We start from the raw sequence: 23,177 nt of genomic DNA, 5'->3' as shown, positions 1-23,177 counted from the left end.
TTAAATCTGAAAAGTCAGTTGGAACCTGAATTCAAGCTGAGCAGGAACAGGGCCGTCAGCCACAGCATGGGAACCTCACACTCCGGTCGGCAAAGCAGAAATTGTGGTTGTCTGGGGACACACACCCTGAACCGGGCTTCACCAGGAGGTGCGGGCTTCACCATGAGGACTCCATAAAATTCTGGGTTTTGCTCCTTTACCTGTTTCTACTCTTGCGAGGACCTGAACCCCCACTGCACACATGCCTCATAGTGCAGATAGTTGTCTGTCCTCCCTGTAAGGACAAGGAGCTCATGATTTCCTTAGAGTCTTCCAGCACAACAGACAACACCTAAGGAAGGACTGGGTGAAGCCATCGTAGGCACATTCCAGACCACCGGCTCTGGACAACTCCACACCGAGCCCCCAGGGTCCCAAGCAATCATTGTTTTATGAAGGACACCTGGGCCCTTGTCCTGGTTCTAACTAGTTCCAGAGAGGACAGGTACACCAGTCCAGAATCCTCGATAAAAACCACAGACCCTGAGCAAAGAAGAGGCGCTCTCTCCTTTCCTTTCTGGATCTCCCAGACACTGCCTGTACCTGTCCTCTCTCCATACCGTTAGTAAATTCTGCTCGCCTCCTGCTGGCTCACGTTTGACTTCTATCCTGCACGGTGCCGGGGACCCGCTGGGCTGGTCCTGCGGGACTCCCTCTGAGTTCTCGGACCCGGCTGCCTGCGTCAACCAAATGTGACTGCAGGTGGGCAGCATCCAAACCACTCCCCTCTGTCTGCTTTGGGGAGCAGGTCTTCCTGGAAGCTGGCGCTCTGGAGCTCAGATCATGCTTCATTCTTTTAAAAGTGTCACGACATTGTACTCCTGAAGCTAGTATGACAGGGTATGTTAACGATCCTGGAATTAAAATAAAATCATAAAAGCTGGGGAGGGGTGGTGTCCTGTTCGCCTCCCTCCCACATTGCTGCACCTTGTCCTCACATTAGCCTTATTTCAGAGGAAGCAATCCCCCTTCCCCTGGGATTGCTGGAGTGTTCCAGACCAGACTCAATCACACCTGGGCTCATTCCACCGTTTCCTGATTCCGCCCCAGAATAGAGCCTCCGCATCGAGCCATGCTTTCAAGCAGTTTTAGTTTTCAAATTGTGACTGGACCATTCGAGGCCAGGGATGCGCATGGGGATCGCTCCAGTGCTCGCTTCCTGGGGCTTCTGGGGGAACTCCCCGCCCTGGTCCGCAGTGGCTGTGCCCCATGTGGCCTGGGTCCCTGCCTCCCCTGCCCCCTGCAGGAGGCCCACCCCCGGGGGCCTGGGGCCCAGCACAGCTCCCTCCCGCCCAGCCCAGCGCACCTGCGCAGGACAGGTTGCCCCCAAAGTGGGCTGCGTTGCGGGCCTCAGTTCTGGCTGTGATGGCCCCACTCTGCAGAGCCCCACCAATCGCTGCCTCTGAGATTGTGGGATAGGATGGTCCACCCCATCAGGCTCCGGTCCAGACTTTATTAGCTCCAACGGACTGTGGTTTGCTCAGTGGCATCTCTACGGTTTTCTGCAGTAAGGTGGTGACCTCTCTGAACAGAGAGTTTTGCTGCTTCTGTCCAATTTGGATGCCTTTGTTCTCTTGCCCACCGCTCTGGCCGATGTCTGGGCTTTGAAACAGTTAGGGGGTAGCGCTTTGGGCATCCCCCCAGACACACGACGGAGTCGTGTTCTAGGAGGAAACGTTATTCATCAGGACACAGAAATGCTAACTCATGTTGCTGAAGGTCTTGAAACTAGTAAAAGTCTCTTTTCTCAGTTTGACTGCGCCCCGAGGAGCGTACCTAGACAGCCGGTTGGGGAGCCTGCCCCACCTCCTGAAACCGGAGCTCAGGACGAGGTCTGTCTCCCTTCCGCTCCTCGAGGCGGGTGCTGCAAAGGTGGTAAGGGAGCGGCGGGGCTCCGCGGGGACAGAGAGAGAGGGGCGACACGGCGGGGCCCACCAGAAACTGCACAAACGCTGAGGCCGACGAGAGCGGAGATAAGCGACCATACCCAGACCCCCTCGTCGGCCTCAAACCTCCGACGACACGTTCAACGGAGACGCAGTCGCGCCGCTCAGCGGGGACATCGCACGACTGGAGCTCCCGGGTGGTCCTTGGAGAAGACCCAGCAGGAGCGCCCCCGGTGGCGGCCCATCCCGGACCGCTGTCGCTCTAGAGCTCTCGTCCGGTTCTCAGCTTCGCTTAATAAACTATCACTTCAGCCTCGTGTGTCCGCGACACGCATTCTCCCTCACCTCGAGACGGGAACCCTGCCGCCCGGCCCCAGTTGCGCCGGACATCGCACTGCCGCAAAGCTGCTCTGGGTGGGTTTTTTTTTTAATGACTCTGCTTTTATCGCGGTAAAACGCGTAACATTTTCCATCTGACCCAGTGTTGGGTGCCCACCTGCGCAGCCTTAAGGACATCTGTGCGGTCGCACACCCATCCCCACCGTCCGACTCCAGAACTTTCCATCTTCCCGAACCGAAGCTCTGTCCCCCCGAAACACGAGCCGCCCCCTCCCCACGCCGTCGTCGGCTCCCCGCTCCCCCTGCTCAGGGGTGCTCGCTCGCTCTGTCAAATTAATAAATAAGAGAGCGCGCACGAGGGGGCGGCGGGGCAGCGGCAGAAGGAGGAGCCCCGCTGAGGGCGGACCCAGAAGAGGCGGCCGCTCCGTCTCAGCACCGGGATTCTGGCTCGGAGCCCACGGCCGGCGCTTAGAGATGACGTGACCGCGTCCGTCTACGTCCTCGTCCGCCCTGTCCGGCCGCGAGCCGGAGGCGAGGCTCCGCCCACCAGGGGCGCGGCGCTCGGATAGGTAGGCCGGCTCGCGGAGGGAAATTCCTGCCGGGCTCCGCCCCCTGCGGCCCCGCCCCGTCCCGCGGCGTCAGGCGCCGGCGGAATAAAGCCGGCTAAAGCCGGCTGAAGCCGGCCTCGGCTGTGTAGTCCGCGGCGCAGCGATGGGCGGTGGGCGGAGCGCGCTGTGCGCCCTGTGGCTGTGCGCCCTGCCGCTAATTCGCGGAGCCGGGGTGAGCAGTGCGGGGCTGCGCGGGGCGGCCTGGGGCCGGGGGGCGGCGCGCGGAGGGGGCATGCAGCGGCTGGGCAGGCGCGCGGAGCAGTAGGAGAGGCGCGGGAGCGGGCAGGGAAGGCCCATGAAGCGGTGGCGGAAGGGCGGGGTGCTGGCACAGGTGGGGGGCCCGGCGCGGCGGGTAGAGTGGGGGCGGGGTAGGGTTTGGGAGCCGGAGCGGGCGGGGCGGCCGAGGCGCGTGGAGCGGTCCCGGAGACCCTGCGTGCCCGGACAAGCCGGCCGCGGGCGGGGAAGGGTCCCGGAGCCCCGGGAGGGGCCGGGCAGGCCCTGCAGGCCGCGCGCGCTCCCTCGGGGCAGACGGAGCCCGGTGCTGGCGGGGCGCCCGGCTGGCAGCGGGGAGGGGAGGGAGGCTGCGCGAATTTTCGCGGGAAGCGTCGTCTTTAATCTGCTGCAGATCACTTGGGCTGTGTTATCAGCCAGCCATCCCACGTTCGCGCAGAAATGGGTTGGGGCCGAGATTGTGGCATTGCGTTGGGACCCATGATAATACTTGATAACGTATCCGGAAACCGCAAGCTCAGAGAATCGGATTGCGGGGCCACGGAGCGTTAGCCTCAAACCGCAGTGTGCAGGTTTGCGTGTCGCCGCTCCCTCGAGGGGCTCCAAGTCCGAAGTGGGGCTGGGGGCTGGGGGCTGCGTCGTCCTCTCTCTGCCGGAGAAGGACAGGAGGCCCAGGCTCTCCACACCCAGCGATCTGCTGAGTTTCCTGGAAGCCGGTTTGGCTACAGCGTTGCTGTGTTTCTCCCCTGAAAAGGATGTCCTTTCTGATTTTAGTGCTTTTATTTTCATTTCTTGATTTTTAATTTTCTTTAAATTCAGTTAATTAACGTATATTACCGTTTCAGAGGTGGAGTTCAGTGACTCATCCGTTGCATATCACACCCAGTGCTCATCACATCGCCTGCCCTCCTTGATGCCCATCACCCAGTTACCCCAGCCCCCCACCCCCGTCCAGTCCAGCAGCCCTCAGTGTGTTTCCTAGAGTGAAGAGTCTCTTATGGTTTGTCTCCCTCTCTGATTTCGTTTTATCTTTCCCTCCCTTCCCCTAGGATCCTCTCTGTTGTTTCTTAAATTCCACTTATGAGTGAGATATGATCGTTGTCTTTCTCTGATTAACTTATTTCACTTAGCGTAATATCCTCTGGTTCCATCCGCGTCGATGTAAATGGCAAGATTTCTTTCTTTTGTTTCCTTCTCTTTTTTGATGGCTCAGTAATTTTCATTGTACATATACCACATCATCTCTCTCCATTTATCTGTTGATGGACATCTGGGCTCTTTCCATAGGTTAGCTATTGTGGACATTGCTGCTATAAAATACATTGGGGGCCGGTGCCCCTTTGGATCACTACTTTTGTGTCTTTTGGGTACCTGTTAGTGCAATTGCTGGGTGTAGGGTAGGTGTATTTTTAACTTCTTGAGGAACCTCCATACTGTTATTTAATCTTAAAAAAAGATTTTATTTATTTATTGGAGAGAGAGAGAGAGCGAGCAGGGGCGCGGGCATGAGTAGGGGGAGGGGCAGAGGGGGAGGGAGAAGCAGACTTCCCTCTGAGGGGGGAGCCCCATGTGGCACTGGATCCCAGACCTTGGAATCATAACCTGAGCCAAAGTCAGAGGCTTAACCCACTGAGCCACCGAGGCACCCCAGATTTTATTTCTTTATTTGTTTTTGAAGATTTTGTTTATTTATCTGAGAGAGACAGCAGGAGCAGGGGTGGAGAAGAGGGAGAAGCAGACTCCGCGCTGAGCAGGGAGCCCAGTGGGGGGCTGGATCCCGGAACTCCAGGGACATGACCTGCATTGAAGGCAGATGCTTAACCAACTAAGCCACCCAGGCGCCCCTTGATTTATTTGAGAGAGAGAGAGAGAGAGCAGAGCAGAGGGGGAAAGAATTCAAGAGACTCTGTGAGCTGAGCGCAGAGCCCATTACGGGGCTTGATCTCACAACCTTGAGATCCTGACCTGAGCCAGAACCCAGAGTCAGATGCTTAACCGACTGTGCCCCCCAGGCGTCCCTGATTTTAGTGCTTTGTAAATACGGTCCATGTGTCAGTTTCAGGTTGTTTCAGGTTGTTTGTAGAATTCCTGAGTTCAGTCCAGTCTTGGTGTTTTCCTGACCGGAGGGCATTCCTACCTAACACCTTCTTCTAGGTGCCCTCCGCCCCTGGGGCTGCCCGTTTCTGCCCGTGTATTTGCCAGGTGTACATAAGCAGATTTTTCCAGAGCACGTTCAGAATGAGATCAGCCAGGTCCGATGGCTTGTCGATTTCTCTGTCCTCGTCGTATTTCCGCCTTCCACGCTGGTGGCTCCCAGATTCCTCGATGGGGGGACTCTTTGTGTCCTGTAGTCAAGCATGTCTGGTGATGTCTGCAAGACCACGTTGACGCACTGAAAAACTTGACCCAGAGAGCCTTTTCTTTCTTTTTCTCCTTTTTTATTGTGAATTTCATTATTTTTTGTGGCGAATATTCCACCGTGTATATATACCCCATCTTCCTTACCTGTTCATCGATCACCGTGGACTCTCTGGCTGTTTTCCTATCGAGGCTGTTGTAAATAATCCTTCCAGGAACACAGGGGTGTATATGTCTTTTCACATGGGTGAAGTTAATCCCAGAAGTTGCATTGCTGGGTCGTGGGGTAGTTCTATTTTAACTTTCTTGACGAACCTCCGTCCCGTTTTCCAGAGGAGCTGCGCTACTCTGTACTCCCACCAACAGTCCGGGAGGGTTCCCTTTTCTCCACAGCCTCACCCCAACACTGGGCTATTTCTTGTCTCTTTGATCCCAGCTCTTCTGACAAGAACCAGGTAAAATCTCATTGTGGTTTTGATTTGCATTTCCCTGATGATGGGTGATGTTGAGCATCTTTTCTCGGGTTTGTTGGCCATCTGTGTCGTCTTTGGAAAATGTCTACTCGGATCCCGTGCCTATGTTTTAAGCTGGTTGTTTGTTTTTTTTTTGTTAACGGAGTTGTATGAGTTCTTTGTTTTGGATGTTAAGCCCTTGTTGGGTCTGTCGTTCACAAGTATCTCCTCCCATTCGGTCGATTGCCACTTCATTTTGTCGATGGTTTCCTTCGCTGTGCAGAAGCAGAGAGCCTTTGATTCCATGAAACTTGGTCGTGCATCAGAATGTGTTGCTTGGTGCTTAGTCAGGGTCCGTTCTTCCATCAGCTCCTTGTCATACATGCTGAAGCTTTAAGGCGGGGAGAACTTGGAACCTGCACCTTCTGGAAATTGCCTGCCAGCCTGTCTTCGAAGGTGCAGGGGAAATGCCTCTCTTCTCAGCATGGTTGCAATATACCCACTGGGCTGGGCTCAGGGTTCTCAGGACCCCTTCCTGGACCTTCCTCTCTGTGAGGCTGGGGTTGCCCGGAAGGAGATGCTCACTTCAGATCGGTGGCATGTTCTTGTTCACTGAAGGGTTAAGCTTCTCGCAGGCTCTTCAGGGCTTCCCCACTGGAGTGTTGGGGGTGTGCAAATGCTGGGTGGCTGTGGTTCCCACATGCCATTGCAATTCCTTAGGGATGTCTTGACACAGAAGTGAGGGGCTGGAGGGGCCTTGGGGCCTGAGGGGAGGGCGGAGAGCAGGGGGACCTCTGGCTGGGGCGAGCCCCATGGGGGTGGGAGCATTGCTGCCGGTAGGTGGGCCTCCGGTGGGACCATGGGGAACCCTTCGTCCTCTGGTTCCAGGAAAACTGTACTCACAACAGTTGGCAGCCGTCTGCTGATTCAAGTTTTTAAATTATTGCATCATGTAGCTTTATCTTGGTTGCTGAGTTGGGGGGGGGGGGCCGCTTACATTTTGCCCCACCCTTGTCCTGGGCCTGGGTGGTCAGGGCACACAGGAAGGGTCCCCAGCGTGCCACCAGCGTACAGCTGAGACCACCCACCCTCCCAGCCCCACTTGCCTTCTGGCTGGGGGGTGGGAGCACCGGGTTCGGCATCCCAGAGCCGACTCGGGGCGGAGTGGGGGTGGGGCGGAGGCCGGTGGCCCCGACACCACAGTGGCTGGGGGACAGGACAGGACTTTTTTTACTGTTTTTTGCCACTTGAAGCGTCCCCTTGCTGGCTGAGCCGGTGAGCCTCATCTGGACAGAAGGAAATGGCCTCCGTTATGTTATTGACCAGGCTGAGTTCCAGAAAGGAAAGCCGCTTTCCTCTTGAGATTTTTTTTTTCTTTTTCACAAGGTGTTTAATTTTTGAGGTTTGATTTTGAAGTACCTTTGGACTTTTTAAGTTACCAAAATAGTCCAGATGGTTGTGCAACAGCGTCCGTGGGCTGGAGGCCACCATATTGTACACTTTCAGACGGTTACTTTTGAGTGCCCTGCATGTTAGCCTGATAGAAAAGAAAAAAACGATACCTCAAAAAAAAAAAACCTCCCGCCAACTAAATAGCACAGACTAAGCACTGGTAGTGACCTTGCAGACCTCCAGAGGAGGGTGTCTGCACTCCATGCTCAGAATGGGGGCAAAGGTTGAAACAGGTGCTGTCCTTCTGTCCCCAGACTCCCTTCAAGTCCCCTGCTGTCCCACCCGTCCTCAGGCTGAGTTGTTCTCAGTCTTTCTTCTCTTCCATGATCTTCACACGCTTATAGGGTACTGACCCATCGTTTAGTAGAACGCTTCTCAGTTTGGGTCTGTGTGCTGGCTTTTTGTGAATAAATGTGAGTTTGGCATTTTTGGGAAAAATACCATAGAGGCGACTTTGTGTCCCTTCAACTGCACCATCTCAAAAGACACGTGACACAGGACATCGATTTGTTCCTTCCATTTGTTCCTTCCGTGGCGACGCTGACTTTGACAGTTCAGGTGGTTTGCCAGGTGTCTTCCCAGTAAACTTAATAATATTTTCTCCGTCTGTAATTAGCAAGTATCTTGAGGGGCATTGCCTTTGAAAGTGTGTAAATACTGTTTTCGCAGGAGCTTTCGTTCACGAACGTGCATTCATTGATACGTTCTTGCCTGAAACAGTTATGACTGTGGTGTTGGCAGACGGAAGCCCATCTCAATCTGATTTTGTTCCTTTATGTTTTGCCCAAATTACAATGTACCCTAAACCACTAGAAACCAGAAATGGAACCTCGTCGGTTTCCGTGGGAAGGGAAAAAAAGGGATGTGGAGACGAGGAATAAAGGAAGCAAAAGCCTGAAAAGCAGGCAGAAAAGAATCCGAGAAAGTGGGATATTAAAAACACAACATGAGATGGCAGGAGGAAACGTAAATACGGTGATGGTCCAGCACCTGCAAATAGGTGGAACTCGTTTCCGAATGATCGGGTTGGCGTAGAAGGGAAAGTCTAGCGAGGTGGTGTTTTCAGAGCTCTGCCTCAAAGGAAGTAGCACGGCTGGGCGGGAAGCAGACGGGGTGAAGGTGGACGGCAGGCCCTTCTCAGCTAGAGATGCGAGGAGTGGTAGCAGCACAGTCCGGCAAGAGAGTCTTGCAGTTCTGCGCGTGCCGGGAGCTGCCGCGAGGTGCCGCTTCGGGGTTACGGAGGAGTGTCACGGAGCGGGCCGGCTCGCAGACCCGAATTCAGCGGACGGCAGGGGTGCAGGGCTTTAACTGCAGCAGTCGTGACATCGCACGCATCCGCCCGAGCGGCCGCAGCACACACAGCAGAAGCTGGCGTAATTGTCTGGTGAAATCTGACATCCGTGAACTTGGTCGGGCTTTTACTGTACCTCAAACACCAATAGAGCGAGCAGAAAACAATCAGTAACGATGTAAAAAGTCAGGACCACACCACGAGGGGGCTCCAGTGTGTGTTCACGAAGGTGGCAGGTGCACACACTCAGATCCCCTGTTCCCAGCCAACAGATGGTGTGCTTTTTTGACACATAAATACGTAGTCGCTGAACAGATGAACTAGAACAAAAGCAAATGGTCGGGGCACCTGGGTGGCTCGGTCCCTTGAGCGTCCGAGTCTTGCTTTTGGGTCAGGTCACGGTCTCCCGAGTTGTGGGATCGAAGTCTCCGAGTCGTCGGGCTTGGCACTCAGCGGGGAGTCTGCTTGGGATTCTGTCTCCCTCTCCTCCTACGCATCCCCCTGCTCGTGCACTGCCTCTGAAATAAATAAATAAATCATTTCAAAAAAAGCAATATTCGGGCCCAGACGATTCAGTCCTGGCCGGGCCAGCAGGTTAGACAGCAACAACAGGAAGAGTGGACCTGAGCACATGTTTTGGGAAACGAAAGAATATTTTGCCCTGGAGTAGCACTGGTCCAGATCCCAAGTGCAAAAGCACAGAGATACGTAGGAAGTTCCCAACATGTGCTCCCCCAACAGAGCCCACCCCCGTGAGGTGGCAGGTGGCTGTCCCCGTGTGTGCTCGCACGTGTCCAGCTGGAGGATGTGTGCGGCTCCACGTGCAGCAGGGGCTTCTCTCGATGACCCCCATCTCCTTTTTCGGATCGAAGGTGCCCCTGCCAGGCGGTGAGCCCGAGTGCAGCCCCGATGAGTACAAGCCTGAGGGTCTCAGCTGGTGCTGCAAGCGATGTCCTGCCGGTGAGTCCCAGGGGGTCTTCTGGAGCCTTGGGGGGCGGCCCTCCCAGGCTGGAGAAGGGCGGCTGTGGGCCCTTGGAGCAGACAGAGCTGGAGGCTGGGCGGGGAGACCCCCGCTGGCTCAGGTGGGTGGACCGCTCCTTGGCAGCCAGCCCCCCATCTTGGCCCCCCTGGGGGGCCTCTCCTGTGAACAGGGTTGTGGGCTTGTTTTGTTCAGGGAGGTCTTTCGGCAGGCTGGAGGACAACATGGGGGTGCACGGCCAAGCCGGATGCTCCTAGCTGTCCTCTCGTTGGGGTAGTCGACCGCGGACCCCTGACGAGGAGGGTCCTAGCGGGGCAGGGGCGACCACGGTGCTCAGGCACAGCACGTGCACGGAGGCTTACTCACCTTCGTGAGGATGCTCTGAATGAGCCCCATAGAGCAGGAGGGGGCCGCAGGCCTCAGGTGCCTGCTCTGCCCACCCCCCACAGCATGTACCTCATCTCCACTCGCAGACGGATGTGCACACGCTGTCTGTGAGAGTTCCTTCACGGATCTCGTCTTTGCGCGGGCCAGCCACATCCCTCTACCCATCGCCACCGGCGTCACCCGCTGCCCCGCACACTCTCTGCCCCCGCAGGGCTCCCGTTCCGGGTACTGAAGGTCCCCACCTGGCCCACTCCCCTGACACGCTCCCAGCACAAGCTCTGTATGCACCAGGCACGTGTGGGTCCGTGCGTGTGTGCACGTGTGCACACGCACAGCTCGTGTGGGCCTGGATTAGGCGCGGGTGCTTCGACTGGGAACCTTGTGAACTCAGCCTGTGTGCAGGTCCGGGGTGTGACAGCCGCCTCCCAGCAAGAGCTGATTGTCTCAGCTACAGCCTTTGCCCGAGGCAAGCGCTAGACCGGGGGGCTCCTCCGGGACTGGTCAGAGACTCTGTCTCGAGCCCTCCGGCGTTCCCTGTAGATGAGCCGGGAGCTGTCAGCCCACCCCGGGGGCAGGGGCGGACACGCAGACGTTGTCGGCCACAGGAGCCTCCAGTGTGGATGCTCAAAACCACCTGCTGACATGTGTTCCAAGATGTCGCTGAAAGCCGTGGGGCACCAGGTCCCCAGTTCCTGGGACACCGGAGGCCAAGTGTCAGTCCAGAACGTTCCAAGGAGTTAGTGGCGAGGTCTCGTCCTCCAGTAGAGGCCTCGGGGTCGGGTCCGCTCTGGGCCTCCACCTCACCTCTGTGTTCCCTCCTTTACAGGCTGTCATGTCAGCGCGGACTGTGGTGTAAACCGTGGTGTTCCGAAATGTAGCCCATGCGAACCCGGAAGCTTCCTCTCCCACCCAAACGGGGAGACCAGCTGCTGGCCGTGCACTCAGTGTCGGGCGGGTAAGTGCGCCGCAGTCCGGCACAGTGGGATCTTGGGGTTTGGAAACGTAGCCTCCTGGCCTCAGCTTGTCGGCGTTGCCCCAAACGAAATGATGTCAGATGAACACAATGACAGAGCTGCAGGGTACCGATCTCAGGGTGTTCTTATCATGATGGTGGGTGCACCTGGTTAAAGAATCAGCCTTCCGCAAGTCAGGATCTTAGAGACGCTCGGGGCAAGGGTCATATACAAAAGGTTCTCTCTATTTCTACGTGGGAGCATCAAGTTGTTTTAAAAGATATCATTCTTTAAAAAGATACTGTTTGGATTAGCAAAGAAAAGATGAGAAAGTTTGAGAAAATCTAGGAGAGGATGTATAAAATTTTTGTTTATGTGAACAAACAACATTGAAGAAAATCTTCTTACGCAGAGATTCAAGATTATAAGTAAGAAGACGCTCTGTTTTAAAGATATTAGATCTCTGTGAAAGGATTCTTAGAATCAGTGGATTCCCGGGCGCCTGGGTGGCTCAGTTGGTTAAGTGACTGCCTTCGGCTCAAGTCATGATCCTGGAGTCCCTGGATCGAGTCCCGCATCGGGCTCCCTGCTCGGCAGGGAGTCTGCTTCTCCCTCTAACCCTCCCCCCTCTCATGTGCTCTCTCTCATTCTCTCTCTCTCAAATAAATAAATAAAATATTTAAAAAAAAAATTGTTTAAAAAAAAAAAAGAATCAGTGGATTCCCAAGATATCCTGCTGTAGATTTTATTTCATTTTCTTTATTTTCTTAAACGTTTTATTTGACAGAGACACAGAGGAAACACAAGTAAGGGGAGTGGGAGAGGGAGAAGCAGGCTTCCTGCTGAGCAGGGACCCCGATGCGGGGCTCGATCTCAGGACCCTGGGATCATGACCTGAGCCCAAGACAGACGCTTAACGTCTGAGCCATCCAGGCGGCCCGCTGAAGATTTTAAATAACAATTTTTATTTAAAAAAAAAAAAATCGGAACAGGTATTTTCATGCAATCTAACGAGCTGACAATTGTCAAAACTCTCAGGAGGAAGAGAGAGAGCGTACTCCCTCTCCCTCACGTTACGACTCAGTGCAGAGAGGCAGGGGGACAGCGTGATGGTCAGGGCAGGGTGGACGGTTGGGCCAGCGGAACAGCGGACAGCGCCGTGGATGCGAACGGTGGCGTGTGGCCCGGTGACCGAGCCCTCCCCAGGAGCAGGGCTGGCATCTCCAGCGCAGACTGCCGGCCGCCCCCCGAGCCACTGCCCGTGCAGGACGCAGGCCGGGAAGCTCCCGCCGCGCTCACGAGTGTGCTCATGGTGCAGCTCAGGCCGCGTGGGAAAAGTCAGACTTTGAGAGCAGAATGTAAAGCGTGTTGATGCCCTGGTGGCAGTGGAAAAGCATCTTACGGGAGCCCTAAAAGTCATAAACCGTACGAGTGAGGAGGGTACCCGTGACTGCGTTCAAACGGCCAACTTCTGTCCGTCACGAGACACCCAGGTTTGGGAATTCAGCCATGAAGTGGGAGAACGGATTGATGATACAACTCCGGGAAATTCACATCCAGAAGAAACACATCAGTAGGGAGGTTTGAAAACACACTCGATTTAAATGGAGACACGGACGTGGCCAAGACGATGGGACATACGTGACCAGTACGCATGTAAAAAGCATGGGAGTAGACGGACAGACATGCTCTCCTCCTAGCAGACGGACAGATTTCCGGCGTGGGGGCCGAGGACAGGAAGGACTCACCCCCAGGGGCGTGCAGGAGTCCGTACGCTCTGGAAACGGTCTTGGCAGAGGTGGTGAAGTTGAAAATGCGCCTAAGCGGCTGCCCACCCACCCCATGTCCTGATCTCGACCCGGGCAGGCGCTTGCTCATGTGTACTGAGAGCTGGGGAAGCGTCTGCAGTCGCATAAAGCCAGCAGCAACCCAAATGTCCAGGGACGGAGAGATGCGTCCCCAAGGGGCCAGCCCGGCGTGGGGTACGCGGCGGGATCCGGTCCCGTCGTGTCTAGCCCAGCACGTCGGGCTTCAGGAAGCTCCAGAATGTAGCGATGGGCTGCGGAGGGCTGAGCCCGGGCTGTGGGTCTGGGACGTGGTACCTGGCGGGGAGTGTGGTCCCGTTTTGTTGTCACCTGTCTCTGGAATGCTGTTCTTGGTCTCGAGCACCGCGGAGGGGCTCTGGGTGTGGTGGTGAGCGCGGCCGCGGTGGGTATTGCTGGAGGAGGAGGGGTCCCCCTGCCTACCGTTCTCTCTCTGAGGTGTCACTCAGGCGGCATCCCTGGCGGCGCTGTGCTCTTCTGTGTGGGGCGAACAAGGTGAACGGAACGATGGGGGTGGCTTCTGAGCAGGTGGCCCTGGCCCCTCGGCCGGGATGCAGGGCTGAGGTCTGGCTGTTGGCCCCTCTCCGCCCCTGCACAGAAGGGAAGGGGAGGCCGGGTTCCGTGCTGGGCGCAGCCCGGTGTGGGCGGGAACGGTCCTGCCCCCGGCGCTGACCCTCAGCCCTCCCCCTTCAGACCAGGAGATGGTGGCCGCGTGCACACGGACCCGCGACGGGCAGTGCCAGTGCGCGTCGGGGAGCTTCTTCTGCGACTCACCGAGCTGCGTGGAGAATTGCTTCCGGTGTCGAAGGTGCTGGGGGCGCGGGTGTGGGCCCCCCCTGTGCTCACGGTAGCAGACCCTAAGCGCCCAGCGTGGTGGAGACGGTGCAGACACGTGGGCAGTGACGAGTCCACGCGGGGCAGAGCGCGTGGGGGGGGACTGGCCTCTTGAGCAGAGGCCCAGGGAGGGAGGAGGGAGCCGTCCAGGGTTCCGGGGGAGGAGAGGTGTAGGCAGATGGAACGACTGCAGAGCTGCGTGAACGCATCACCGAGAGTGACCTGTGGCTGCTGACACACGGCCACACCTGAGTGGTTGTGAGAAAACCAACAGAGGTGTGTTCTCTCACAGTCTGCAGACCGGAAGTCTGAAGCCAGGGGTCAGTGGGGCCGAGCTCCCTCTGCAGACCCTGGGGGAGGACCCCGCCTCGCCTCTTCCAGCCTCTGATGGTGCCGGCACGCCTCGGGGCTCCTGGGCTTACCTGCCTCTGCTTCTGTCCGCTTGAGGTCGTCTTCGCGTGCTTGTGTCTGTCTGTCTGCACCTGGCCTTCTCTCTGTCCCGATACCCTCTTCCCTCCTGTAAGGACAGCGGTCGTGGATGAAGGCCCGCCGTAGTCTGGCGTGACCGCATCCGTCACGTGAGCATCTCTGCCACCCCCCTTCCGAGGTTCTGGGTGGACACCGACTGGGGAGGACCTTCTGGGGACGCCGACAGTGCAGAGCCCCTAAAGAGATAGCTCGCCTTTCCTTTGTGAGGCACGTCGTGAACTGACATGACCCAGACTGTGTCGAACGGTAGCTTCCTGGACCTGCGAGTCCAAAGCGAGGACTGCCTTGAGGTCCGGTTCGATCAAGCCTCTGGCTTCTCTGGATTCGCTTGCATGTCCCCTTTTGCACGCGCTTCACCTTTGGGCTACCTTTCTTGAGGGAGGTCGAGCTGCAGCGACAGCAGGGCCAGTCCTCCCAGCACAGACAGTGCTATCCAGGAACAGAGGGAGGCTCTGCCCCACCCTCCACGCGTCACAGAGCACGGGACAGAGCTTTACTCCTCAGTGGACCGGTTTGGGCCAGGCAGCCGGGGAGATGCCCAGCAGAGAGAGCCCGAGGGCTGGCGGGCCATCCTGGGAGCCGGGGCTGCTCCTGACCCCTGACCTGTGGGTGGTGCGAAGGACGTTTGGGACCGTACCAGGCAGGCAGGAGTAATGCTCCGGGTTTCCTCCCTCTGTCAGATGTCCTGGCGCTGTCCTTCGGCCCTGCAATGTCACACACGATACAGTCTGTGACCCAGAAGCTGGTACGGAGGCACCAGGTAAGAGCCGGACGCCATCTCTCCCTTCCAGGTCCGCAGACCTGCCCCGTGAACGTAAGATGTTAGGCTTGGCAGGCCTGGGTGCCATTCAGACTTGCGGGAATGGGCAGTGGGCTGTGTTTGGCCCGTGGGCCACGATCACGGCCCTGTCTTGAGTAAACGGAAGGCTCGGAGCTGCGCTGTGGCTCGCGTCCTAGGCTCCCGCGCCGGGCTGCATGGGCTGGCGGGGACGCTCGCTGCTGGCGTCCTGCCTGGCGTCCCACGCGCGGCGGAGCAGGAGGGGAGGGGAGCGGCTGGGTTCCGTGAGGTCCGCGGTGTTCTCTCGGTTAGTCGTCACCTCCTCCATCTCTCCTTTCATGGGATCCCCAAAAGCAGGCCAGGTCGCTGCCTTCAGGGAGGCTCAGCTGGGACCCGAGGCTGTGAGGCGGGCAGCAGCCGAGAGCAGAGGTGAGGCCCCAAGCCTTTGGGCCTCTTGTGCTGAGTGTCTCTAGGAGACTCTTGCCTACTGTTGAGTCCTAGGCGGGGTTGCTTGCTTAGTTTTGGTAGTTAGAGCGGAGCCCTGAACAACGTGGGGCGAGGGGCGCCGGTTCCCTGCGCATGGGAAAATCCCCAGAGAACCCTTGACCCCCCCCCAAAATCTTATCTACTGATAGCGTCCTGTTGAATGAAGCCTCCGCGGGACCGGGCAGTTGAATAACTGCTCTGTTGTGTGTTATGTGTATCCCACGTGCTGTATTGTTACAGTAACATAGAGTAGAGAGAAAACGGTAATAAGGAGATCATGAGGAAGAGCAGACACGTTGATGGTTCCCCTGGCCGTGCAGACCTCCTCCTTCCAGCCACCTGAGCCGGACCCCGGGTCCTCGTCTAGGACACAGGAACCATGAGCCTCTCCTGCCTCCCACTGGGGCCATTCACGACCATGATTAGCGGGAGAGAGGGCTTGGGGCCGGGAGAGACCACAGTGCCTCCTTGCCTCCCGGAGCGAGGATTTTTTGTACTCGTCACTTGGGCGAGGAATGTGTGCCTGACCCTGCTCCACCATCCTGTTTCGTCTCCTTCCAGGAAAAGAATTACCCGAGGATGTGTTCATCCGTGGGCTTGTTGCATTCTTCATCGTCTTGGGCATCTTCCTCATCGTTCTTGTCTCCTTCGTCATGTACCGCTATAAGAAGAAAGGTAAATTAGGGTCAGGTCAGACCTGGAGGACCAGCTCCGAGTCCCCATCAGGAGCTCCGAAGTGCACCTCCTGGGTTGGGGGTCCCCCAGGAGGCTTTTGCTGTGAAAACACAGCTGTCTTGATTTTCTCCTTCTCGTGTCTGAGCTCGGAGCTCTTCGCCTGCTCCCCGCACACAGGTCTTAAGACCCGAATCTCCGGTCAGCTGGCTGGAGGTGTCACGTCCGGGGTGCTGTGGGCCATGGGGCAGGGAGAGACGGGCGCTGTGTCAGCGTGGGGGCGCCCGGAGGGAGGCGGGGAGCTGGGTGCAGCAGAGCCCCGAGGACGCTCCCCTCCTGTGCTCCTAGCAGGTGTGTGGCCTCACCACTGGTTCTTCAGCTCCTGGAAAGGTAAGGACGCTTTGTCGTGAATTCAGAGCAGTTTCTTCCCTCGTAGAAGTCACTGCCCCGATTTCAGTTCTGATCTTTCTCTTTTTCTTGGTCTTCAGGAAGGCTGGACGGCCCTGACAGCGCTGTAAGTATTGTCCTGCGGTTTCCCTAACGGTGGCCCCAGGCTTTGGTGGCAGCCGAGTCCCAAAAGTCATCCGGGGTGGGTGAGTGGTGGGCGAGTGGTGGGCGCACGGGAGCCCTTGCTTTCCAGCCTCGCGTGTGCCTGCTTATCGGAGCCCCAGAATGGGCTGGAAGAAGACTTAAATCCTGTCGGTCTAGGGCGGGGTGGAAAACGAGGCTCAGAGGGGCAGAGGGGTGTGCGTGAGCGTCCCAGGGCTGCCGAAACATCCGGTGTCCGCTGGGGAGCACGAAGCAATAGAGCTGGTGGCCTGCAAGTGTGCGGGCGGAGTCTGGCATCAGGGGTGGGGTGGCGGGAAGGTGGGGCTCTGTCAGAGGCGCTTGGGAGGGTCCTTCCTCCCTGCCCCCTCGGGCTGGAGACCCCAGTTGTTGTAGGGCCGAGGTGTCAGCCCGTGTCTGCCTCTCTCCCCGCGTCCGTGCGTCTCAGAGTCGGCCTCTCCGCGCACGCTCACTGCTGGTGTAGGGCTCACGTTCCTGCAGTGTGAACTCCCGCAGTCAGGTGCTTCGTGCGGGCGCAGAGCTCCGGCTGCGGACCCACGGGCGCAGCGCGCGGTGCGGGGAGGTGGTCCCACCCCACAGCCGTAAAGCACATAACGCGACGGAGCCAGTCACATGGATTGCTCACTTCCCTGGTGTGTGCAGAAGTTGTGCTCACACCAGCGTAGACTGTTAGGTGTGCAGTAGCGTTCTGTGTCCAAACCAGGGTCACACCCTCCGTAAACGATGATGCTGTAGTGCCCGGGCGCCTGCGGGTGCCCGTCAGTTCAGCCTCCGGCTCTCGATCTCATCTCAGGTCTTGCACTCGGGGTCGTGAGTTCAAACCCGCCATTGGGCGCCATGCTGGGCGGGGGTTTGCTTAAAAGACAAAGAGGTGCTTTATTGCTAATAATTGCTACCGGTCACCTGAGCTCCCCGCTAGTTGCGCAGGTCACCAGGCAAATACAGTCCTCACGAAACGGTCTGCCATTTGGTAGGAATTACCAGGTATTTCTCCCCCCAGAGTCGTGGCTTGGGAAGCCCCTGTGATGCAGGCTTCCGTGACCAAAAGACACGGTTTTGTCCTTTACTCACAGATGGGCCATCAGCAGAGTGAGTCGCTGCTGCCCCTGAATCCTGAGACCGACGGGCCAGCCCCTGCCACAGAAACGTTCTCGTCTTGTCGCACGCTGGAGGAGGGGGGCTCAGCCGTGAAGCCCGAGGCCGGGCCCCATACAGGCCCCTCCAAGGAGCCGGCGGAGGGCGCCGAGCTGGCGCAGGTGGCGTTCGGGGGGAGCCCCGCGGCCCCAGAGCAGGCGCTACTGACGGCAGCCCCGGCCGCCCCCGGGCCGCAGGACCGGCCCAAGGCGGCCCCTTCCCTCAGGACCCTGGAGCAGGTGGGCGAGCCGTCTCGGGGGTCCGAGGAGCGAAAGCCTCTGCTTGCTTGGCGCTCACTGTGCGCAGAGTCCGTGCTCAGGGCTAACGCGCGTGCTCCACACGGCCCCTGTGTGCGTTTCCCGGGGCGGCTTCTGCAGCGGGCTGTGTGCTGTCTCCGCGTCCTGGAGGCTTGCAGTCCAGATCGAGGTGTTGGGAGGCTGCGAGGGACCAGCGGGCCAGGCCTCTCCCCTGGCGGCTGCTCGCATCTGGCTGGCTTCGGGCTCCGGGGCTTGCGGAAGTGTTGCCCCAAGCTCTGCGTCCGTCCTCACGGGGTCTGTCCCTGTGTACGAGTCCATGTCCAGATTTCCCCTTTGCCTGAGGACGCCAGTCAGGATGGAGTGAGGCTGACCCTCACGACCTCGTCAGGACTGTTGTCCGCCTGGACCCCATTCCTAACTAGTCACGTTGAGAGGTTCGGACTCAGCGTGTGGGGTTGCAATTCAGCGCACAGGAGCCCGGGGCCACCTGCTGTCCGAAGGGGCTCTGACACCGAGGAGGGCGCCGAGGCTGGGACGTGCTGGACACCACAGCCTCCGGAGCGCGAGCGGGTCTCAGATGGGCCCGGCGGGCCTCGGCCAGCAAGTCCTGCGTGCCGGGCATGGCCTCTGTGCAGCCGGGGCGGCGGGGGGAGGGGCGAGCGCACACTGCGCCCCTGCATGGGCTGTGGGGTCGGGCTCGCTCTCGGGACGGCAGTGGTCCCCATCCTCTGTTGCGGGGCTGCGCAGCCCGTCCTGCGTGCGACACCTGAGTTTGATGAGATGAGCAGACGCGCTCCGTGGCTCAGGGGGGTAGGGCTCTTCCGGAAGCGGGGACAGCATGTGCATCGAAGGGACAGAGCCAGGGTTTGGGGAATGACAAGGGCCCGTGTTTGAATCCTGAAGGCAGGGCCCAGGCGAGGATTTGAGGGACAGGGTCCCAGGGAGGAGATCACGCGGCTCCTGTTCCGATCGCCATGGCCCCTGGGGTCCCCTGGCGTGGGCGTGGAGGATGCCAACTCCACCGTGGAGACTGGGTTCCTGGGCCGAGTGTCCATAGGCACCACTGCAGGGAGAGAGGCCCTGACGTTGTTCAGATTCCCTGCCAGCTCGGAGACGAGTCAGTAGAGACGTTAGGACCCTTGCCCATCTCAGCGGGAGGCCCGGGGGTCCCTCTCAGCCCGTTCTTGCCCCATGTTATGGCCGAGCAGCCCCTGCCCAGAGCGGGGAGTCCCGTGCGGGGCCAGCCGTGGGCGGGAGGCAGAGCTGGGGGCTGAAGGCGCGGCCCTCGGGCCTGCAGCCGGCGGCCTGATGCTGACGGGCAGCCTGACCTCGTGCGCAGGAGAAGCGGGCGTTGGGGCTGCCGCTCTCGGGCACTCAGTATTGGCTCTGGCCTCCGCTCGGAGCCTCTCTGGAGTCCCGTGTCGCGTTCCCTGTGCATTTCTGTGGACAGGAGTGCTGTCCGTTCGTATTCCCTGGAGCAGAGCTGGGTATCCCCAGGTGACACAGCTCAGCGGGTACCTGCCCGCCTGCCCACCCGAGCAGGGGCCGCTGGGCCGCCTCTGGGCCCCGGCCGTGTCCTGGGGCAGCGAGCCCCGGAGGACACACGTGGGCTGTGAACTCTTGGCCCCCGGTGCAGGACTGACTCCCTGAAGGCCTTTGCCCGTCCATAGAGGCCCCATGCCCCTCACCCTGCTGCTCCCTCCAGCCAGATTGTGGTTGGCTTCGGCCACACGGATTCTTCCTCCTCCTGCAACAACGTTGTTTTTTTCTCTCCACAGGAATATGAAACTAAGTATTTTGTAACAGATACATCCAATGAAGGTATGTAATCTGCATCCCTCATTTCTAGATGCTGTGAAGGTTTCATCTTGTTTGGTCTGAATGTCAAGGCCTGGTGTCCTTGTTTCTGAGAGGGGGACACTTGCCTGCGTCAAGCCGCGGGCACCATCTGTCCCCTTGGGGTGCACTATTTCGCGCTCAGGAGTGACATTAGGGGAAACATCATTTGTCAAACACGAGTTTTGTGGGATTCATCGGCTTTGACTACCGCTTTGATTGGAAGATGCGTTCATGTTTTGAAGGAGAAATAAATGGGGGGTAGGAATACTTGTTGCAGCCTCGACGAGCAGGCCCGCTCTTGGCTAGGACTCTGTGCTCTCTCAGGCGTTCAGGGAGGGTTTTTGGGACCTGCTACGTGACAGGTGCTTTTTTACATCTCATCTCCGCTAACAGCTCTGCAAGACCACCCCTCTGGATTGGTTTAAAGAGACGGTAGTCTGAAACCCGGAGAGGTTACAGAACCTGTGTCCGGTCTCAGATCCTAGCCACGGTCCCCAGCCGACAGCTGGAGGCCTTCTCAATCTTGTGCGTCTTACAGCCTCTCTCTGGGTGTCGAGGGACAGCAGAAGGGCAGGTGACCTGCAGCAGACTGGGGATCCCATGCAGTTCCCGACTTCCCCGGATCTTTGGCTCCATCTCCCAGGCTCCAGTAATGAGCCACAGGCAGGGCAAGAGCCTTGGCCCCACCTCGGTCTCCGGTCCCTGGACCCGATTTCTGGGACAGCGGCGGGGTCCCAAAGGACCTCCCACCTCCTGGGTGTGGCATGCTGGTTGGCACCCAGCCCTGGGGCACACTGGAGACACCTGGGACCTGTCCCTGGGGAGCCGCGACAGCAGGGGCCACACGGTCCTCCCAGAAATGTAAACAGTCCTCCTTTCTGCTTTTACTTTTTTTCAGACAGCATCTACTATGAATTTGAAAACAGGATTTCTGATAAACACTGGAAAACATTTATGAGGTTTATCGGGCTGCAGGACCATGACATTGACATTTGCGAATGCCAAAACCCCGGCAATTTGATGGAGCAGCATCACCAGATGCTGCTTAGGTGGAGAATCCAGTTGGGAAGGGAAGCCTCTGTTTTTAAACTCTTCGCCGCTCTCCATAAGATGCAGCTACACATGTACTTGGAAAATATTATAAACGGGTTAGTTGCCGAAGGCATCCTGGTCAGACGTTCGGAGACCGCGGATTAGACTGTGGGCTCGGGATCATGCCGTTAAGCCGGATCCTAAATGGACGTGATCTGACCTCCTTTCCCCGTTTGCATCTTACTGGAAACTTCTGGAATCCCTGGTGGGGCTGTGCCCATTTTCTCCATAGATTGTACAGATAGTTTGCAATGGGGAGGTCAGTCCTACATGCCAGCAAGAGTGCTTCCTGCGGGGCCAGACCAGCTGTGGGGACTGCCTGTGGCCAAGGCGGCAGAGGTGGGCAGGATCTATGTGGATCCCGGCGAGTCCTGAGCTGGTTGGGCCGGGAGCCGGGACTCTGCTGGCTGCACTCACATTGCCCAGCCCTTTCCCCAGGCACTGAGGCGGGAGGCCGTTTTTCTGCCCTGATCAGCTCCTAAATCTCAGAGATCTGGGATGTTCCCATGACCTGGAACACGCTGTGCCTGTGAATGAGGTTCCCCTGTGTAAGTAGGAGTAACTTAATGATTTGACATTATGCCGTATTTATCACAAGTAAAGATAATATATCATTACATTTTTTTTCTATATCTATAGTTGTTGTTTTAAATATTTTTTTACTAGAGAGAGTTCAAGCAGGGGGAGCGGCAGGGAGAGGGAGAAGTAGGCTCCCTGCTGAGCAGGGAGCCCCCTGCTGGGCTCGATTCCAGGACCCTGGATCATGACTAATCCGAAGGCAGACGCTTAACCGTCTGAGCCACCCAGGCGCCCCTACAGTTTTCTTTTCTCTTTTTTTAAGATTTTATGTAGCTTCGAGAATTTCTGTGAGCAGGGGGAGGGGCAGAGGGAGAGAGGCAATCCTAAGCCGACTCCCTGCCCAGTGCGGAGCCTGCCATTGGGCTCCCATCTCAAACGCTAACATCAACTTGAGCCGAAATCAAGAGGCAGGTGCTTAGCCTACTGAGCCACTTCGGGACCCCTGCGATTAAGTTTTACCTAATAAAACTTACATTTTAAATCATGTTTCCTTTTATTTCTGGTGGGTACACAACGTGGGTGTGAATCCTCGGCAGGGGCTTCATGCACAGAGGACGACACGGACCCCAAGGCTGTAATTTGCCAGAGGCAGGGCTCTGGACTGAGGATCGGAGGCTGGAGAAGCCTCTTCTGGTTTGTGGTGTTCCTCCGATTGCTTGCCTCAGAAGGTGAGCTCCACTCTGCCCCCCTCACCCCGAACATCACCGGTCCCTGGAGTTAGGCACAGATTTGCTTGCTTCTTCCCATCCAGCACCCAGCCTCTTCAACTCCCAGTTAAAGTAAATGCCACACCCGCTCCGTCATCTGAGAGGTTGGTCACCACCTGCTCCCTTGTCCCCCTCCCCCCGTCTCCCCATCTCCCCCGCCGTGCCAGGGTTTGCTGCTTCCTGGGGCTCTCCCCGGACTGTGTGCTCACCCCGCTAGTCCAGGCCACCATTCACTGTCCTCTAGACGACTGAACGGCTTCAGTCTGGCTGTCCTCCGGGTCTCTCTAGTTCTGCCACCCTGGGCATTCTGAGCGTTCTAAAGCACAAATCCAGCCGTGCCCGGTCCTGTGGGAACCCTTCGGCGGCTCCGTGCTTGACTCTGCTTACAAGATGCCTCCAAAAGGTCGAGCCCTGGCCTGTGCCTCAGGCCCCATCTCTTGCCAGGGCTGTTCTGCGCGTTCTGCACTAACATGCAGTTTCCAGTGGCTTGCTTTCTGCGGGGGTCATCTGCTGGACAGCCCTCTCCCTGGCATGCACTTCCCACCCATCCGCAATCCCATCCTCTAAGCTTCCTTCCAACTAGTCCTCCGTCCTGGCCAGCCCATTCCTGTCTCTGGACGGCCCTGTCTCTGGACCAGCGGGCTGGGGCTGGGGCTGGGGCTGGGGCTTGTCCCCTCGCCCCTGGGTGCAATGCTAACTTCAGCAAGCGTGCGTGAGCTGTGTCCTTAATGCCTGTCTCCCGAGGCCGAACTGCAACACACACACACACATCACCCCCCCGACCCCCCCGCCGGCACCGAATCCCGCGCCCGGTCGGCAACGGGTCTCCTCCGAGGTCGGCAAATGGAACATGGAACGGGTGCCCCCCGGATGCTCTAGGAAGCAGGGAGAACTACAACTCCCAGCATGCCCCGAGGCGGCGGCGCCCCGAGTCCGCGGTGGTTG

General features: G+C 58.0%; 1 protein-coding gene across 5 annotated transcripts; it reads left to right on the top strand.

Moving 5' to 3' along the window:
- Nucleotides 1-2,943: 2,943 nt before the first annotated feature.
- LOC110576070 (tumor necrosis factor receptor superfamily member 1A-like) lies at nucleotides 2,944-21,632 on the top strand. Of its 5 annotated transcripts, none has more exons than XM_021685161.2 (12): nucleotides 2,944-3,044; nucleotides 9,529-9,616; nucleotides 10,849-10,977; nucleotides 13,492-13,606; nucleotides 14,802-14,881; nucleotides 15,254-15,328; nucleotides 15,947-16,060; nucleotides 16,409-16,447; nucleotides 16,546-16,571; nucleotides 17,698-17,997; nucleotides 19,794-19,836; nucleotides 20,753-21,632. In XM_021685161.2, the coding sequence occupies exons 1-12, from the start codon at nucleotides 2,976-2,978 to the stop codon at nucleotides 21,049-21,051; spliced, it is 1,377 nt and encodes a 458-aa protein (XP_021540836.1). In that variant the 5' UTR covers nucleotides 2,944-2,975; the 3' UTR covers nucleotides 21,052-21,632. The 5 variants fall into 5 exon arrangements, with proteins under 5 accessions (XP_021540836.1, XP_021540835.1, XP_021540839.1 ...); XM_021685160.2 differs by having other exon boundaries at nucleotides 16,406-16,447; XM_021685164.2 differs by having other exon boundaries at nucleotides 16,406-16,447; nucleotides 20,757-20,905.
- The last annotated feature ends 1,545 nt before the right edge of the window (nucleotides 21,633-23,177 follow it).

This window comes from Neomonachus schauinslandi, chromosome 11 (assembly GCF_002201575.2).
Source record: "Neomonachus schauinslandi chromosome 11, ASM220157v2, whole genome shotgun sequence".
NCBI lineage: Eukaryota > Metazoa > Chordata > Mammalia > Carnivora > Phocidae > Neomonachus > Neomonachus schauinslandi.
The sequence above is the reverse complement of the archived record's forward strand: the minus strand, read 5'-3'. Positions and strand labels throughout refer to the sequence as shown.